At 31.9% G+C, this 20,641-nt stretch overlaps 1 protein-coding gene across 1 annotated transcript; it reads right to left on the reverse strand.

Moving 5' to 3' along the window:
• Positions 1-7,739: 7,739 nt before the first annotated feature.
• LOC113780669 (gibberellin 3-beta-dioxygenase 1-like) lies at positions 7,740-9,359 on the reverse strand. The gene is made up of 2 exons (XM_027326450.1): positions 8,964-9,359; positions 7,740-8,216 (listed from the first exon to the last, which is right to left on the reverse strand). Exons 1-2 carry the CDS (start codon positions 9,357-9,359, stop codon positions 7,740-7,742), a joined length of 873 nt encoding a protein of 290 aa, XP_027182251.1.
• Between the last annotated feature and the right edge of the window lie 11,282 nt (positions 9,360-20,641).

The raw sequence follows: 20,641 nt of genomic DNA on the forward strand, positions 1-20,641 counted from the left end.
CAACAGCTGCTGCAGATATCAATACATCAGAAAATATAATTCAATAATTAGTTCACACTGACAGAATAACGCTTAGGTATGCGTGTTATACAAAAAATTAATAGGTCAGCAGCAGGGCAGTAACGTTTAACCGATTAACCGATCAGCCAAGTATTCTTCAATTGATCTGCAAAATTAAAATGCATTGAGCATAATTCAGCCTCAACAGTATCAGGGTTTACAGTCGACATAACATAATATAATAAATTCGTGGCAATTCGTACATCAAATTCTTGCCAGCCACCAAGTTCACTAACCTTTCCTTTTGCGACTATAAGACCGCAACCTTCTCGATGTGTTTGGTCCATCTAAATAATGCTCAATTCGTACGGGACCTGTTGAGCAATGATGCTGCGTATGTTGTGTGGCTTCATCCGTAATACGATCCGAAATGCTTGTTATATGGTCGGTATGTGCTTCAATGCCTCGTGAATCAGGTTGACCGATTGGTGGGGTATCATTTGACTTGTCTCCACTAAATGAAATGTCCTTCCCATCACCTGTGATACCATCATTTTCTGCCCCCTTCTCATCACTAGTTCTCCCACTTTGCTCTTTTTCAATCGTCTTCTGCCCCATTGATTGCCGATTTGTTGGTTCAGTCTCATCTATTGATCTGATTGACGTCCTAATGTCATCAGCAGTACCGCCGACATTTTGTTCTTTTTCACTATCACCGTCATCGAGATCTTTGGAGTCCTTTCCATCCTGAGCCGATTCATATTCCGAATGATCTTCACTTTCCATATCAAGATGTATTTGCTCTGAATCAGACAGCCTCTGTTTCTGCTTTTCCTTTGAAACGACCTCTGTTGCTGCTGCTTTGGCCCTAGGATGAGAACACAGCATTTCTGCAATCTTTAATATCCTTCTTTGATAACTCACTGTCATACTGTACACTTCTGAAAGCTCAGCCTGCTTATACATTAACAAACCATAATGAATAGCTCGTTTCGACTTAATCCGGAACAAATGAATAGGGAAATTATGCATTGATGTGTATTACTTCCTCGTGGACCTCACTAAATCTGCCTTTTCACTTTCAATTGGTGAAATATTTTTCATGACTAAGTTATGAATACCCAGTTATACATGAAAATGTCTTAAGGTGTATTTGCCACTCGAATCAAATGAGATTATGATAGTTACCTTTATATTTTGCATGAATAATATGATAGAATTTTTTGCACTACTCTTTTCTGTCATAGAATATGGAAAATACGACACGAGCTGCTCTATGCAAGAAATGTACCTAGATTGGATCACAACAGTAGTGTTATTTGTGCCCGACATTTGAAAAATGTTGCCACCTTTTCAAAGCTTAACAAACGAATGGGTGTACTTATTTGTCCCAAACTCCACTTACAACTAACTTTCCTATTTTTGTATGTTATGCATACCAAACGCAAAATGATTGTATGCGGTCATCGAAGATTTATCATGATTGTATTGGACAAGATAACTTTCCCCAGTTACATAGGTTTGGCTGCTTACAAAAACATCAGTATAAATGCATAACATTTGCTCTTAAGCAACAACATTACAGAATGAACTTTCAATTTTGAAAAGTTAGGTAACTTACAGCAATGTTATGATGACCGCTGTCCATCATTATTCCAACTAGCTCAGGGGGTAGTTCATTTATCTGTGCACCTGATTCAGCCTTTCCTCTTCATGCGCCCCAATCTACGAAAATAAAGTCAAACCATCACTTCATAAGTACATGGTATGTGTGTCCTATACATACGAACTAGTAAGTTACAATCCTTATCCAAGCCAAAAAATAATTATCTCTCTTACTAGTTTTCCTTTTCCATAATCTCTGAGATTATCGATCTCCAATGCATCCCGTTGTGAAATTAAAGCATCTATCCATGCCTTTGCTCTTGGTGTAACTCGAGTCACTCTGTGCTTTAGTATTGTCACTCGATTGAGGTAATGCACCTGCTATCCAATTGGCAACTGACTCATCATTTATAACATCTGCAAACAATATATGTATTACGAATTTCAAAATTTTATTTATATCTAATGTCCCGTTTGTTCGACATACCTCTTTCCCGTCCTTCATACTTACTTATCATATCATAATATGTACGTTGCATAAACAACCTTCATGTGCCTAATTAAAATATCAAAATCGTTGCATCCCCTACTAGTTACATGACTTACTAACTTTCAATAACGCGTAACTAAACTTACCAGTAGAACAAAGATGCAGCCCCCAACATATTAGTACTGCTTTCTGCTTTTCTTCTGCACTTCTAGTATCATATTGCATAGTATATTTCTAACGTACTCTGCCCAGTTTAACGAGAGCACCTCAGTAACCACCTTCGTGCAACCCCATAGCCGGATTTTATGCTCAGCCCGTGTAGTTGGAGCCAATAGATATCCACAAGCAAATGCAACAAATAGTCGCTTGAACTCGTCCCTACCGCTCATGGATACTAACTCATTCGGCAGCTCTTTCCATTTGTATGTTCGGCGACTTGGTCCAGAATCTCCACTTTCACTGCTATCAGTATCTTCAATTGGTAAGGGGCCATCATTTGGGATTCCAAGGATGAAACTGATGTCTTTTGCTGTTAGGGGTAGCACATCATCTCCATGTAGCTGAAAGCTGCTTAGTGTAGGATTAAAATTGTCGACCAGCCAGGTTCCTATGCCGTTCGGAATGGAATGACACTGTATTTCCAGCAGCCCTCCAAACCCCATATCTCTGATTTGCTGTTTTTTTGTTTCATCAATGTTCGATGCTAACCAAACCATCTGATTTGGTGAACAACAAATGGTGTAGTTCAGATTCTATAATCAAGTTCAAGCGAAAAACCTAGTTAGTCATACATAGATTATAATATACCAACATAAACTTCATCCATGCTTTGTGCTTACCTTATACTGCTGTATTGGCGGTATAGTCTTTCCAAACCGCGCCATTTCTCTCTTGTACTCCTCTTTTTCTTTCCAATAGTTCTCTTTTCGTTTCTGTACTTCTTCCTCGCTCAATTTATCATATGCTGCTTTGACCATTTTATTATACTGCATTGGATGCATATAATCATTCCCAATGTCATCATCATTTTCTAATGGGTTAATAGTATAATTCCTCCCCTGACTTTTGTTCTAATCACATCTACCACCCCCCAAGTTAATGTTTTCACACCTAGCACCCCTGGCAGTAGGATGTGACAGATTCTCCTAATCAAAAGATAAGAAATTATTAAAAAATCACCAACATCTACCCCATGCCACAAATAACCTTAACTCATTCAGAGGCAAAAAGAAATTCGGATAAATAATGTTATATCACAACCAAAGTTGAATGGCCATAATTTAAATATAATCTATGCAGTATACGGAGACCAATACTCCACTACAAAAACTAAAAACAAAACTGCATACCAAAACAGATAAAAAAAAAATCAGAAAATTCTTTTAAGAATTTTTTGATAACTATTCTGAATTATGTTATATTTTTATACAAATTGTAACTCTAATTGAACTATCCGTAAAACCTATCATAAGAGATACGATTATTACATATTGGACCCATATGTACACTAACGTGTTACACAAAATTACAAAATGTTCAAAATGTATTACACTGTTCAAGGATGATTGATCTAACAACCTTATTTACCTCGCATCTCTCTAAACGATACATATCGTCATACTCCATGGTCTACAAAACAACAAATTCGGTTATAGTTTCATACAAATCTTGTTACAACCCTGATGCTATCATATTATTTATTATATGATCATTTACGTATACTAAAAATCAAGATTTATACCTGTTTTGCTACTACGAAGTATACTCATTTTGGGTTATGGATAAAAGTGGAACAAAAATAAAGTCTCTCTCCTAAACTTCATTTTTTACTACTCTTTTCAAATAGAGGGGCTGACAATGACACCAAAGTTGTCATGCCAGTGGTGCTAAGTGTGATTTTGATAACATGGAGGGTGCTAGGTGTGATTCGAAGAAACCTCAAGGGAGGTTTCTGATATTAACCCTTTTCTGATTGTGTTGATTACTTTTACCGCGCCCCAACTTTCCAAATTAATGTTTTAGTTAGTTCTTATGCGTACCTCTGTTATCTTAATGCCTTTCGCTGGAACGGCGCTTTGATACTCCTTCCTACACACATTCAATATTAACCAATTAACTGTGCATTCTACTCATCATTATTTTTTTTAATAAACACCAACATTACCTAAAGTTCATCCACGGATTCAGTGGTGGAGCTGGTTGTCTGACTTCACTTGTCCCCGCTGCCTCTATTCCTTCATTTTCGTCTAAACTCTTATTCCGTCTTTTGCTTCTTATCCGTGCCATCCTATTTATGCATAGCAACGAATACAATAAACATACACCAACGAAGTCTCAAATATGACATACCAATTACGCACTAACTTTTCTACTCTATTTTTTCTCTGTATTTGTTAATCCACACCATGTAACACTTATCCAACACAATCGTGAACATGCACAAGAACTAATACAATAAACATATATCAATGCACTTTCAAATGGAAGCAAATTCCAATTTCAATCTAACGTTTCTCTTCTCTTTCTGGCATGTACCTGTTAATCTACACCATGTAACACTTTTCCAACACTTTGTTGATGCAAAAGAACTAATACAATTAACATACATCAATGCAGTTTCAAATGGAAGCAAATTTCAATTTCTATCTAACATTTCTCTTCTCTTTCTGGCCTGTGCCTGTTAATCCACACCATGTAACACTTTTCAACACTTTGTTCATGCACAAGAACTAATACAATAAACATATATCAATGCAGTCCCACATACGACATTTCAATTTCAATCTAACATTTCTCTTTTCTTTCTGTCCTATTCCTGTTAATCCACACCATGTAATAGTTATCCAACAACATATAAGACTTATCCAACATTGTGTTCATACACGTGAACTAATAGAATAGACATACACTAATGAACATCCAGAAACGACATACTAATTTGACACTAAAATTTCTACTCTGTTTCTTCTCTGTGCCTATTAATCTACAACAAGTAACACTTATGGAACACCGTGTTCATGCAAACGAACTAATATAATAAACATATACCAATGATGACCCAAATACGACATATAAATTTCAAACGATCAATTCTATTCTGTTTGTGTCCTATTCCTGTTAATCCACAACATGTAACAGTTATCCAACATTGCGTTTATGCATAGCAACGAATACAATAAACATACACCAACGAAGTCTCAAATACGATATACCAATTACACACTAACATTTCTACTCTGTTTTTTCTCTGTACTTGTTAATCCACACCATGTAACATTAATCCAACACTTTGTTCATGCACAACAACTATTACAATAAACATACATCAATGCAGTCCCAAATACCACATTCCATTTTCAATCTAACATTTCTGTTCTCTTTCTGTCCTGTACCTGTTAATCCAAACCATATAACAGTTATCCAACAACATGTATGGCTTATCTAACATTGTGTTCATGCACTTGAACTAATATAATAGACATACAGTAATGAAGATCAAAATACGACATACCAATTTTACACTAACATTTGTACTCTATTTCTTCTCTGTGCCTGTTAGTCCACAAAAAGTAAGACTTAGCCAATATTGTATTCATGCACATCAACTGCTACACTAGACATACAGATTTGAAATATTAAATACAACATACCCATCCCAGACTAACATTTCTTATGTTAATACTTTACACTTAACACACCATATCAATGTTTCTCCATGTCATTTTTTTCTCACATATCATAACATAATTTTTAGCCAATATGCTATATGACCCATCCTTCACTGAATAATCTTGTGACTATTTGATAACGCAGTGTATCACACACTCAACACATTGTACATCTATTCAGCATATAGTAATTATAACGTACACCAATTTTTTACACCTATGAACTCCCTCCCAAACCCATGCACACATTTTCTCAAGCGGTTGTGCTGCAACATTTCCCCCTCCTTTCCCACTATCCTGTTTCGACGATCAAAGACTAACACGTAATACTCCTATCACGCTGCACTTATCAATTACTATACACAAAATCATGCATGTGTGACATCCCTCTATACAATCATCATAGTGTACACCAACAACATCCAGAAAATAAGGTTTTTTCACTTTTTGGTCAAATTACACGCATTACTATATCATTCTAGGCTTCCTCATGTTTTACCTGACTGATTTGTGGTCGTTCACTACTTTCGAATCCCACGATCTTCCACTTTCGAACTTGGGTTCAACTTTCTTCTTCTTTTATTAAACTCAGTCACCAAAAACTTGTCCTTCCGCCACCACTTCTTCCTTCTCCTTGCTCTTATTTTCCTTCAACAATGACGCTGTTCCACAACTTTTGGCAATGTCGCACTTTGTTGCCCGTCTTCTAGTTTTCTCTTTTAGTTTCTCCACTCCAATCTTGCCCTATTTTTTTACATTTGTTAATTTCAGCAACCGCTTCCTTTGGGAGGGAGTGTAAGTGGGGCTCTTCATGGGAACATTTCATTTTTGGCGGGACTTTGCTTGCCATTGCTGCTGACGGTCCGTTACGATCAACACCAATTCTATTTTTTTCCCCTTATTTATATTGAAACGACGTCGTTTTGGACGTCTGCTGAAGGCTGCTGACGTGGTTCATTTCTCGCCTTTCCTTTCTGCTTGTGAGGAGACCGCTTGGGAACGGTCAATCTGATGACCGTTCCCGCCTCGTATCCCTGGCATATAATCTCTAGAGTCTAGATTAAATAAGTGTTTTGTTTTTTTTTAATAACTTCAATGGTGTATTTAATTTTTCAAAAATTGTTGTGTTCTTGGTAGCATATTTTACTTGCTCTATTTTTGTGCTAAAGTTCATGATTATGATTCTTTTGAAAAGAGGAGAAGATTGGTTCTTTGAAAAAACGTAGAAAAGGCAGTGAAACGGGCAAATTTGGTAGAACTGGTATGGTGAATTGTTTAAGCTTTTTATTGAAAAAGAATTGAAGTTATTGAGTAGACCATGCTAAGTTTATAGATACTTTAAGTTATTGAGTAGACCACAATCTGAATTGCTTTACAAGATAAATACTTTAATATTGATTACAGAAAATGCATGCTAGACTATACCTGTTTACTAGTAGTGGCAGAGCGACATGGCATTGAGGGTGAGCAATTAATTGCCCCACCTTAACTTTTGAAAATTTAGAGAATAGTCTTGACACTTTATAAAATTTTTAAATTTCACTAATACTTGCTTCCTCTTAATTTTAAAAAACACTCTTTTCTCCTAACACTATCCTCTATATTACGAGAAGTTCTCATTTGTCTCACATTACCTCCCCAAGCAATCTATTTATTTTAGATATCTCTTCTATGGTACAAATGTTTAAAAGTTATTAAATGACAAAATTGATTATTACTTAAATAGGAAATTATTTCAATACTTTTACACTACACAAAAAAAAACTCATAATAAAAACATAATCTTTATTCAATTTTTTTTTCATACTAGTGAGAGCAATTTGTGTGTACAATATTGCCTCCACTGGTTATAGGTCCTGACTCCGCCACTGTTTACTAGGATCGTCTAGCATGGCAGAAAGCTATCAGGAGTTCACTAGGTTTTTTACCAAACGAATAAAACAGATTACATATGTTTCAGGGTTGGGTATATGATATCATTTTATTTTGATCACAGAAAGTGCATCCTCCATATGCTTGGCCCTGATTTCAAGATATTCCTTCACTGTTAAAGAACTATAAATGGGACATTCAGACTTAGCAAATGGTGCAACCTGGGAATCAATTGGAGGATAGCAGAAGTAGGCAACAGAAATCCTGTGCCTAATCTGGTTGACAAAAGCACGATGCAGAATGCCAGAGAACTTGCCATTTGACAATATATCCATAAGATTACCAAAATTGACCACAAGAGCTCCTTCAATGGGTGAAACTGTCACCCATCCGAATCCGTCGCGAAAAATCTGCAAACCCTCTTGACTTTGATGAAGAATGGTAATGAGCAATGAATCTGTGTGAGGGGCTAAACCAATGGTACTTTTGGGATCTGGGCAGGCTGGAAAGGAATTGAGTAACAATGCATCTTGGGACATTGATAGTTTCCAGTTCAGTTCATCTTCAGAGACTTCTAGCCACTTCAACATCAGAAGCAAGAGTTGGTGTGCCAAGGAATTCATCATCTTTTGATAAGTTTCCATCACATCACTAAATGTATACATAAGCAGGTAATAATAATTAATTAAAACGCAATCATTTTCGCTTACACAGTAATCTAATAGTACTATACTTGAATTAAATTTCATTTATGTGTCTAATCTAATGTCTTTAGCGAAATTATTTTGAATGACAACTTGGATTTTGCATACTTGCAGTTTAGTATTTAAACTACTTAAAGCGTTCCCTAACTCTTAAACTTGTTAAGGATAGCCTTAACCTTAATCATTTTATCCAAAACTATGCCCCCAAACCAAAAAAAAAAAGTGCAACTTAAAGTCAGCAAGCGTGAGGATGCAGTTTTAATACGCTTAGAAGGGAAAAGAGTTAAGACAAGGGGATTAGGATTTTTTTTATTCATCTTTTGAGTTGATTTTGATAAAAATGGAGATGGATGAAAAATCAAGGGAAATGATGTATTGAACCTCAAAAAAAAAAATCAATTAAAAGGAATGAAATAAATTCCAGTACAACCTTAATTTTCATTTAAGTAGGCAGTACAAATTTGTCAGTTTGTCGACGTGCATGGACAATTACCAAATACTACCAAATAAACGGACTTACCAAAAAGTTTTGTGGTCATGGGGCCAAAGTACACTAGCGTGCTCAACAGGAGAACCTGCAATAAGGAACCCTTCATGCCACAAATATTTGGTCAAAAACGGTACCATCCGGGCAGCACCGTAGCCGGTGGCTCCGCCGGCCGATCGTAAGGCCTTCAGCTTTTGCTCGGTTGGAAGAGAAAAGAGTCTTCTAGCCTGGGACTCAACATCATGAATAAGGCTGGAGGGAATACCATGGTTGGTGAGATGAAAAATTCCCCATGTTTCACATGCATGGCCAATGAGTTCCACTACATTGGGAGCCATGAGATCAATGACAGGGATCCATGATTTTGATTTTTCATCATCATCAGAGGGGAGTACACGATCAGATAATGGAAAATTTTCTGTTTCTGGCCATATATGTGATTCTGGAACCACTTTTGTGGACTCAAAATCCAGAGGAATAACATGTTTGAGATGCATAGGAACATCTTTGTATGCTCCTGAAACTGTACCCATGATAGCTACTATGCTACTAGCTAGATTGCCAAGCTTGGAATATCAATTTTAGCAAAGTCAAGATACCATATATATAGGGCAGTGATGCAGGAAATAAAAGAATAAAAAATAAATTAAAGGAAAAAGATACCATTATAAAGTTGTAATCTCAAGGCTTAATATCCTCTGTCCAACTTGTCCAAGTAATTTCTTTAATAGGAAACGATATCATCTACTTTACAAAATAATTGATGACGTGTTTAACTTGGGTTTTGGTCAACATACTATTATATTTTTTCTTTTTTGTAGGGATAAGTAGGGTTTCTGCATATCCCTTGATAACTTGAACCAATAACGCGTCTAACTTAGGTTTTGACCAACATACTATCATATTAGTGTTTTTAAAATTTTTTCAAAGAAATGATTAGAATTCTCAAACCACTTTCCTGACAACTCGAACACGTGACTTAATAGTTATAGATAAATTATTTCACAACTTGAGTCAGTATTTCATTGTCACATACTATTATAATATCTGTCATGACCTCAGTAATTGAATTTATGGAAGTATCACTAATAGTTACACTACAAAATTAAGGATGCGAGAAAGGGTTCTGAGGTGTTGGTCTTTTGAAAAATTAAAGCGAAATACAAAAACTGTTATAGGATACAATGAATGTGAGTATATGCCTTCACATAATCACATAGGTGAAAATTAAGTTTAACAACGAGTTAGAAAATCTAGGTAATTGACTGTGTTTTCCTCATTTGCCTAACAAACAACAGTAGAATTACGATAAAATATTGTCTAAAATCTTTGGTGAAATATAAGAAAATCCAGGTAATTAATCTGTTATAGGATACAATGAATGTGAGTATATGACTTCACATAATCACATAGGTGAAAATTAAGTTTAACAACGAGTTATAAAATCTAGGTAATTGATTTTGTTTCTTCATTTGCCTAACAAACAAGAGTAGAATTACGATAAAATATTGTCTAAAATCTTTGGTGGATTTTGAGAAAATCCAGGTAATGATTCTGTTATAGGATACAATGAATGTGAGTATATGCCTTCACATAATCACATAGGTGAAAATTAAGTTTAATAACGAGTTAGAAAATCTAGGTAATTGATTTTTGTTTTCTTCATTTGCCTAACAAACAAGAGTAGAATTACGATAAAATATTGTCTAAAATCTTTGGTGGATTTTGAGAAAATCCAGGTAATGATTCTGTTATAGGATACAATGAATGTGAGTATATGCCTTCACATAATCACAAAGGTGAAAATTAAGTTTAATAACGAGTTAGAAAATCTAGGTAATTGATTTTGTTTTCTTCATTTGTCTAACAAACAAGAGTAGAATTATGAAAAAATATTGTCTAAAATCTTTGGTGGATTATGAGAAAATTCAGGTAATTAATCTGTTATAGGATACAATGAATGTGAGTATATGCCTTCACATAACCACATAGGTGAAAATTAAGTTTAACAACGAGTTAGAAAATCTAGGTAATTGATTTTGTTTTCTTCATTTGCCTAACAAACAAGAGTAGAATTACGATAAAATATTGTCTAAAATCTTTGGTGGATTATGAGAAAATCCAGGTAATTAATCTGTTATGGGATACAATGAATGTGAGTATATGCCTTCACATAATCACATAGGTGAAAATTAAGTTTAACAACGAGTTAGAAAATCTAGGTAATTGATTTTGTTTCTTCATTTGCCTAACAAACAAGAGTACAATTACGATAAAATATTGTCTAAAATCTTTGGTGAATTATGAGAAAATCCAGGTAATTAATCTGTTATAGGATACAATGAATGTGAGTATATGCATTCGCATAATCACATAGGTGAAAATTAAGTTTAACAACGAGTTAGAAAATCTAGGTAATTGATTTTGTTTCTTCATTTGCCTAACAAATAAGAGTACAATTACGATAAAATATTGTCTAAAATCTTTGGTGAATTATGAGAAATCCAGGTAATTAATCTGTTATAGGATACAATGAATGTGAGTATATGCATTCGTATAATCACATAGGTGAAAATTAAGTTTAACAATGAGTTAGAAAATCTAGGTAATTGATTTTGTTTTCTTCATTTGCCTAACAAACAACAGTAGAATTACGATAAATTATTCTTTAAAATCTTCGGTGGATTATGAGAAAATCCAGGTAATTAATATGTTATAGGATACAATGAATGTGAGTGTATGCCTTCACATAATCACATAGGTGAAAATTAAGTTTAACAACGAGTTAGAAAATCTAGGTAATTGATTTTGTTTTCTTCATTTGCCTAACAAACAAGAGTACAATTACGATAAAATATTGTCTAAAATCTTTGGTGGATTATGAGAAAATTTAGGTAATTAATCTGTTATAGGATACAATGAATGTGAGTATATGCATTCGCATAATCACATAGGTGAAAATTAAGTTTAACAACGAGTTAGAAAATCTAGGCAATTGATTTTGTTTCTTCATTTGCCTAACATACAAGAGTAGAATTATGATAAAATATTGTCTAAAATCTTTGGTAGATTATGAGAAAATCCAGGTAATGATTCTGTTATAGGATACAATGAATGTGAGTATATGCCTTCACATAATCACATAGGTGAAAATTAAGTTTAATAACGAGTTAGAAAATCTAGGTAATTGATTTTTGTTTTCTTCATTTGCCTAACAAACAAGAGTAGAATTACGATAAAATATTGTCTAAAATCTTTGGTGGATTTTGAGAAAATCCAGGTAATGATTCTGTTATAGGATACAATGAATGTGAGTATATGCCTTCACATAATCACAAAGGTGAAAATTAAGTTTAATAACGAGTTAGAAAATCTAGGTAATTGATTTTGTTTTCTTCATTTGTCTAACAAACAAGAGTAGAATTATGAAAAAATATTGTCTAAAATCTTTGGTGGATTATGAGAAAATTCAGGTAATTAATCTGTTATAGGATACAATGAATGTGAGTATATGCCTTCACATAACCACATAGGTGAAAATTAAGTTTAACAACGAGTTAGAAAATCTAGGTAATTGATTTTGTTTTCTTCATTTGCCTAACAAACAAGAGTAGAATTACGATAAAATATTGTCTAAAATCTTTGGTGGATTATGAGAAAATCCAGGTAATTAATCTGTTATGGGATACAATGAATGTGAGTATATGCCTTCACATAATCACATAGGTGAAAATTAAGTTTAACAACGAGTTAGAAAATCTAGGTAATTGATTTTGTTTTCTTCATTTGCCTAACAAACAAGAGTAGAATTACGATAAAATATTGTCTAAAATCTTTGGTGGATTATGAGAAAATCCAGGTAATTAATCTGTTATGGGATACAATGAATGTGAGTATATGCCTTCACATAATCACATAGGTGAAAATTAAGTTTAACAACGAGTTAGAAAATCTAGGTAATTGATTTTGTTTCTTCATTTGCCTAACAAACAAGAGTACAATTACGATAAAATATTGTCTAAAATCTTTGGTGAATTATGAGAAAATCCAGGTAATTAATCTGTTATAGGATACAATGAATGTGAGTATATGCATTCGCATAATCACATAGGTGAAAATTAAGTTTAACAACGAGTTAGAAAATCTAGGTAATTGATTTTGTTTCTTCATTTGCCTAACAAATAAGAGTACAATTACGATAAAATATTGTCTAAAATCTTTGGTGAATTATGAGAAATCCAGGTAATTAATCTGTTATAGGATACAATGAATGTGAGTATATGCATTCGTATAATCACATAGGTGAAAATTAAGTTTAACAATGAGTTAGAAAATCTAGGTAATTGATTTTGTTTTCTTCATTTGCCTAACAAACAACAGTAGAATTACGATAAATTATTCTTTAAAATCTTCGGTGGATTATGAGAAAATCCAGGTAATTAATATGTTATAGGATACAATGAATGTGAGTGTATGCCTTCACATAATCACATAGGTGAAAATTAAGTTTAACAACGAGTTAGAAAATCTAGGTAATTGATTTTGTTTTCTTCATTTGCCTAACAAACAAGAGTACAATTACGATAAAATATTGTCTAAAATCTTTGGTGGATTATGAGAAAATTTAGGTAATTAATCTGTTATAGGATACAATGAATGTGAGTATATGCATTCGCATAATCACATAGGTGAAAATTAAGTTTAACAACGAGTTAGAAAATCTAGGTAATTGATTTTGTTTCTTCATTTGCCTAACATACAAGAGTAGAATTATGATAAAATATTGTCTAAAATCTTTGGTAGATTATGAGAAAATCCAGGTAATGATTCTGTTATAGGATACAATGAATGTGAGTATATGCCTTCACATAATCACATAGGTGAAAATTAAGTTTAATAACGAGTTAGAAAATCTAGGTAATTGATTTTTGTTTTCTTCATTTGCCTAACAAACAAGAGTAGAATTACGATAAAATATTGTCTAAAATCTTTGGTGGATTTTGAGAAAATCCAGGTAATGATTCTGTTATAGGATACAATGAATGTGAGTATATGCCTTCACATAATCACAAAGGTGAAAATTAAGTTTAATAACGAGTTAGAAAATCTAGGTAATTGATTTTGTTTTCTTCATTTGTCTAACAAACAAGAGTAGAATTATGAAAAAATATTGTCTAAAATCTTTGGTGGATTATGAGAAAATTCAGGTAATTAATCTGTTATAGGATACAATGAATGTGAGTATATGCCTTCACATAACCACATAGGTGAAAATTAAGTTTAACAACGAGTTAGAAAATCTAGGTAATTGATTTTGTTTTCTTCATTTGCCTAACAAACAAGAGTAGAATTACGATAAAATATTGTCTAAAATCTTTGGTGGATTATGAGAAAATCCAGGTAATTAATCTGTTATGGGATACAATGAATGTGAGTATATGCCTTCACATAATCACATAGGTGAAAATTAAGTTTAACAACGAGTTAGAAAATCTAGGTAATTGATTTTGTTTCTTCATTTGCCTAACAAACAAGAGTACAATTACGATAAAATATTGTCTAAAATCTTTGGTGAATTATGAGAAAATCCAGGTAATTAATCTGTTATAGGATACAATGAATGTGAGTATATGCATTCGCATAATCACATAGGTGAAAATTAAGTTTAACAACGAGTTAGAAAATCTAGGTAATTGATTTTGTTTCTTCATTTGCCTAACAAATAAGAGTACAATTACGATAAAATATTGTCTAAAATCTTTGGTAGATTATGAGAAAATCCAGGTAATGATTCTGTTATAGGATACAATGAATGTGAGTATATGCCTTCACATAATCACATAGATGAAAATTAAGTTTAATAACGAGTTAGAAAATCTAGGTAATTGATTTTGTTTTCTTCATTTGCCTAACAAACAAGAGTAGAATTACGATAAAATATTGTCTAAAATCTTTGGTGGATTATGAGAAAATCCAGGTAATTAATCTGTTATGGGATACAATGAATGTGAGTATATGCCTTCACATAATCACATAGGTGAAAATTAAGTTTAACAACGAGTTAGAAAATCTAGGTAATTGATTTTGTTTCTTCATTTGCCTAACAAACAAGAGTAGAATTACGATAAAATATTGTCTAAAATCTTTGGTGAATTATGAGAAAATCCAGGTAATTAATCTGATATAGGATACAATGAATGTGAGTATATGCATTCGCATAATCACATAGGTGAAAATTAAGTTTAACAACGAGTTAGAAAATCTAGGTAATTGATTTTGTTTCTTCATTTGCCTAACAAACAACAGTAGAATTACGATAAATTATTCTTTAAAATCTTCGGTGGATTATGAGAAAATCCAGGTAATTAATATGTTATAGGATACAATGAATGTGAGTGTATGCCTTCACATAATCACATAGGTGAAAATTAAGTTTAACAACGAGTTAGAAAATCTAGGTAATTGATTTTGTTTTCTTCATTTGCCTAACAAACAAGAGTACAATTACGATAAAATATTGTCTAAAATCTTTGGTGGATTATGAGAAAATTTAGGTAATTAATCTGTTATAGGATACAATGAATGTGAGTATATGCATTCGCATAATCACATAGGTGAAAATTAAGTTTAACAACGAGTTAGAAAATCTAGGCAATTGATTTTGTTTCTTCATTTGCCTAACATACAAGAGTAGAATTATGATAAAATATTGTCTAAAATCTTTGGTAGATTATGAGAAAATCCAGGTAATGATTCTGTTATAGGATACAATGAATGTGAGTATATGCCTTCACATAATCACATAGGTGAAAATTAAGTTTAATAACGAGTTAGAAAATCTAGGTAATTGATTTTTGTTTTCTTCATTTGCCTAACAAACAAGAGTAGAATTACGATAAAATATTGTCTAAAATCTTTGGTGGATTTTGAGAAAATCCAGGTAATGATTCTGTTATAGGATACAATGAATGTGAGTATATGCCTTCACATAATCACAAAGGTGAAAATTAAGTTTAATAACGAGTTAGAAAATCTAGGTAATTGATTTTGTTTTCTTCATTTGTCTAACAAACAAGAGTAGAATTATGAAAAAATATTGTCTAAAATCTTTGGTGGATTATGAGAAAATTCAGGTAATTAATCTGTTATAGGATACAATGAATGTGAGTATATGCCTTCACATAACCACATAGGTGAAAATTAAGTTTAACAACGAGTTAGAAAATCTAGGTAATTGATTTTGTTTTCTTCATTTGCCTAACAAACAAGAGTAGAATTACGATAAAATATTGTCTAAAATCTTTGGTGGATTATGAGAAAATCCAGGTAATTAATCTGTTATGGGATACAATGAATGTGAGTATATGCCTTCACATAATCACATAGGTGAAAATTAAGTTTAACAACGAGTTAGAAAATCTAGGTAATTGATTTTGTTTCTTCATTTGCCTAACAAACAAGAGTACAATTACGATAAAATATTGTCTAAAATCTTTGGTGAATTATGAGAAAATCCAGGTAATTAATCTGTTATAGGATACAATGAATGTGAGTATATGCATTCGCATAATCACATAGGTGAAAATTAAGTTTAACAACGAGTTAGAAAATCTAGGTAATTGATTTTGTTTCTTCATTTGCCTAACAAATAAGAGTACAATTACGATAAAATATTGTCTAAAATCTTTGGTAGATTATGAGAAAATTCAGGTAATTAATCTGTTATAGGATACAATGAATGTGAGTATATGCCTTCACATAACCACATAGGTGAAAATTAAGTTTAACAACGAGTTAGAAAATCTAGGTATTTGATTTTGTTTTCTTCATTTGCCTAACAAACAAGAGTAGAATTACGATAAAATATTGTCTAAAATCTTTGGTGGATTATGAGAAAATCCAGGTAATTAATCTGTTATGGGATACAATGAATGTGAGTATATGCCTTCACATAATCACATAGGTGAAAATTAAGTTTAACAACGAGTTAGAAAATCTAGGTAATTGATTTTGTTTCTTCATTTGCCTAACAAACAAGAGTACAATTACGATAAAATATTGTCTAAAATCTTTGGTGAATTATGAGAAAATCCAGGTAATTAATCTGTTATAGGATACAATGAATGTGAGTATATGCATTCGCATAATCACATAGGTGAAAATTAAGTTTAACAACGAGTTAGAAAATCTAGGTAATTGATTTTGTTTCTTCATTTGCCTAACAAATAAGAGTACAATTACGATAAAATATTGTCTAAAATCTTTGGTGAATTATGAGAAATCCAGGTAATTAATCTGTTATAGGATACAATGAATGTGAGTATATGCATTCGTATAATCACATAGGTGAAAATTAAGTTTAACAATGAGTTAGAAAATCTAGGTAATTGATTTTGTTTTCTTCATTTGCCTAACAAACAACAGTAGAATTACGATAAATTATTCTTTAAAATCTTCGGTGGATTATGAGAAAATCCAGGTAATTAATATGTTATAGGATACAATGAATGTGAGTGTATGCCTTCACATAATCACATAGGTGAAAATTAAGTTTAACAACGAGTTAGAAAATCTAGGTAATTGATTTTGTTTTCTTCATTTGCCTAACAAACAAGAGTACAATTACGATAAAATATTGTCTAAAATCTTTGGTGGATTATGAGAAAATTTAGGTAATTAATCTGTTATAGGATACAATGAATGTGAGTATATGCATTCGCATAATCACATAGGTGAAAATTAAGTTTAACAACGAGTTAGAAAATCTAGGTAATTGATTTTGTTTCTTCATTTGCCTAACATACAAGAGTAGAATTATGATAAAATATTGTCTAAAATCTTTGGTAGATTATGAGAAAATCCAGGTAATGATTCTGTTATAGGATACAATGAATGTGAGTATATGCCTTCACATAATCACATAGGTGAAAATTAAGTTTAATAACGAGTTAGAAAATCTAGGTAATTGATTTTTGTTTTCTTCATTTGCCTAACAAACAAGAGTAGAATTACGATAAAATATTGTCTAAAATCTTTGGTGGATTTTGAGAAAATCCAGGTAATGATTCTGTTATAGGATACAATGAATGTGAGTATATGCCTTCACATAATCACAAAGGTGAAAATTAAGTTTAATAACGAGTTAGAAAATCTAGGTAATTGATTTTGTTTTCTTCATTTGTCTAACAAACAAGAGTAGAATTATGAAAAAATATTGTCTAAAATCTTTGGTGGATTATGAGAAAATTCAGGTAATTAATCTGTTATAGGATACAATGAATGTGAGTATATGCCTTCACATAATCACATAGGTGAAAATTAAGTTTAATAACGAGTTAGAAAATCTAGGTAATTGATTTTTGTTTTCTTCATTTGCCTAACAAACAAGAGTAGAATTACGATAAAATATTGTCTAAAATCTTTGGTGGATTTTGAGAAAATCCAGGTAATGATTCTGTTATAGGATACAATGAATGTGAGTATATGCCTTCACATAATCACAAAGGTGAAAATTAAGTTTAATAACGAGTTAGAAAATCTAGGTAATTGATTTTGTTTTCTTCATTTGTCTAACAAACAAGAGTAGAATTATGAAAAAATATTGTCTAAAATCTTTGGTGGATTATGAGAAAATTCAGGTAATTAATCTGTTATAGGATACAATGAATGTGAGTATATGCCTTCACATAACCACATAGGTGAAAATTAAGTTTAACAACGAGTTAGAAAATCTAGGTAATTGATTTTGTTTTCTTCATTTGCCTAACAAACAAGAGTAGAATTACGATAAAATATTGTCTAAAATCTTTGGTGGATTATGAGAAAATCCAGGTAATTAATCTGTTATGGGATACAATGAATGTGAGTATATGCCTTCACATAATCACATAGGTGAAAATTAAGTTTAACAACGAGTTAGAAAATCTAGGTAATTGATTTTGTTTCTTCATTTGCCTAACAAACAAGAGTACAATTACGATAAAATATTGTCTAAAATCTTTGGTGAATTATGAGAAAATCCAGGTAATTAATCTGTTATAGGATACAATGAATGTGAGTATATGCATTCGCATAATCACATAGGTGAAAATTAAGTTTAACAACGAGTTAGAAAATCTAGGTAATTGATTTTGTTTCTTCATTTGCCTAACAAATAAGAGTACAATTACGATAAAATATTGTCTAAAATCTTTGGTAGATTATGAGAAAATCCAGGTAATGATTCTGTTATAGGATACAATGAATGTGAGTATATGCCTTCACATAATCACATAGATGAAAATTAAGTTTAATAACGAGTTAGAAAATCTAGGTAATTGATTTTGTTTTCTTCATTTGCCTAACAAACAAGAGTAGAATTACGATAAAATATTGTCTAAAATCTTTGGTGGATTATGAGAAAATCCAGGTAATTAATCTGTTATGGGATACAATGAATGTGAGTATATGCCTTCACATAATCACATAGGTGAAAATTAAGTTTAACAACGAGTTAGAAAATCTAGGTAATTGATTTTGTTTCTTCATTTGCCTAACAAACAAGAGTAGAATTACGATAAAATATTGTCTAAAATCTTTGGTGAATTATGAGAAAATCCAGGTAATTAATCTGATATAGGATACAATGAATGTGAGTATATGCATTCGCATAATCACATAGGTGAAAATTAAGTTTAACAACGAGTTAGAAAATCTAGGTAATTGATTTTGTTTCTTCATTTGCCTAACATACAAGAGTAGAATTATGATAAAATATTGTCTAAAATCTTTGGTAGATTTTGAGAAAATCCAGGTAATTAATCTGTTATAGGAATACAATGAATGTGAGTATATTGCATTTCGCATAAATCACATAGGTGGGAAAAATTAAGTTTAAACAACGAGTTAGAAAAATCTAGGTAATTTGATTTTGTTTCTTCATTTTGCCTAACATACAAGAGTAGAATTATGATAAAATATTGTCTAAAATCTTTGGTAGATTTTGAGAAAATCCAGGTAATTAATCTGTTATAGGATAAAATGAATGTGAGTATATGTATTCGGATAATCACATAGGTGAAAATTAAGTTTAACAACGAGTTAGAAAATCTAGGTAATTGACATTGTTTTCCTCATTTGCCTAACAAACAACAGTAGAATTACGATAAAATATTGTCTAAAATCTTTGGTGAATTATAAGAAAATCCAGGTAATTAATCTGTTATAGGATACAATGAATGTGAGTATATGCCTTCACATAATCACATAGGTGAAAATTAAGTTTAACAACGAGTTAGAAAATCTAGGTAATTGATTTTGTTTCTTTATTTGCTTAACAAACAAGAGTAGAATTACGATAAAATATTGTCTAAAATCTTTGGTGGATTTTGAGAAAATCCAGGTAATGATTCTGTTATAGGATACAATGAATGTGAGTATATGCCTTCACATAATCACATAGGTGAAAATTAAGTTTAATAACGAGTTAGAAAATCTAGGTAATTGATTTTGTTTTCTTCATTTGCCTAACAAACAAGAGTAGAATTACGATAAAATATTGTCTAAAATCTTTGGTGGATTATGAGAAAATCCAGGTAATTAATCTGTTATGGGATACAATGAATGTGAGTATATGCCTTCACATAATCACATAGGTGAAAATTAAGTTTAACAACGAGTTAGAAAATCTAGGTAATTGATTTTGTTTCTTCATTTGCCTAACAAACAAGAGTACAATTACGATAAAACTATTGTCTAAAATCTTTGGTGAATTATGGGAAACGCATCCGGTTATAATCTGTTTATACGGTACATAGAATGTGAGTATAATCGCATA

Source organism: Coffea eugenioides, chromosome 8 (genome assembly GCF_003713205.1).
Source record: "Coffea eugenioides isolate CCC68of chromosome 8, Ceug_1.0, whole genome shotgun sequence".
Classification (NCBI taxonomy): domain Eukaryota; kingdom Viridiplantae; phylum Streptophyta; class Magnoliopsida; order Gentianales; family Rubiaceae; genus Coffea; species Coffea eugenioides.

Bases quoted from the DNA above. Each gene is read 5' to 3' on its own strand.
- LOC113780669 (XM_027326450.1), bottom strand. From the start codon at position 9,359: ATGGGTACAGTTTCAGGAGCATACAAAGATGTTCCTATGCATCTCAAA. The intron at 8,217-8,963 runs GTACCGTTTTTG...CTGATGTTGAAG, and splicing joins GCTACGGTGCTGCCCGGATG to TGGCTAGAAGTCTCTGAAGA.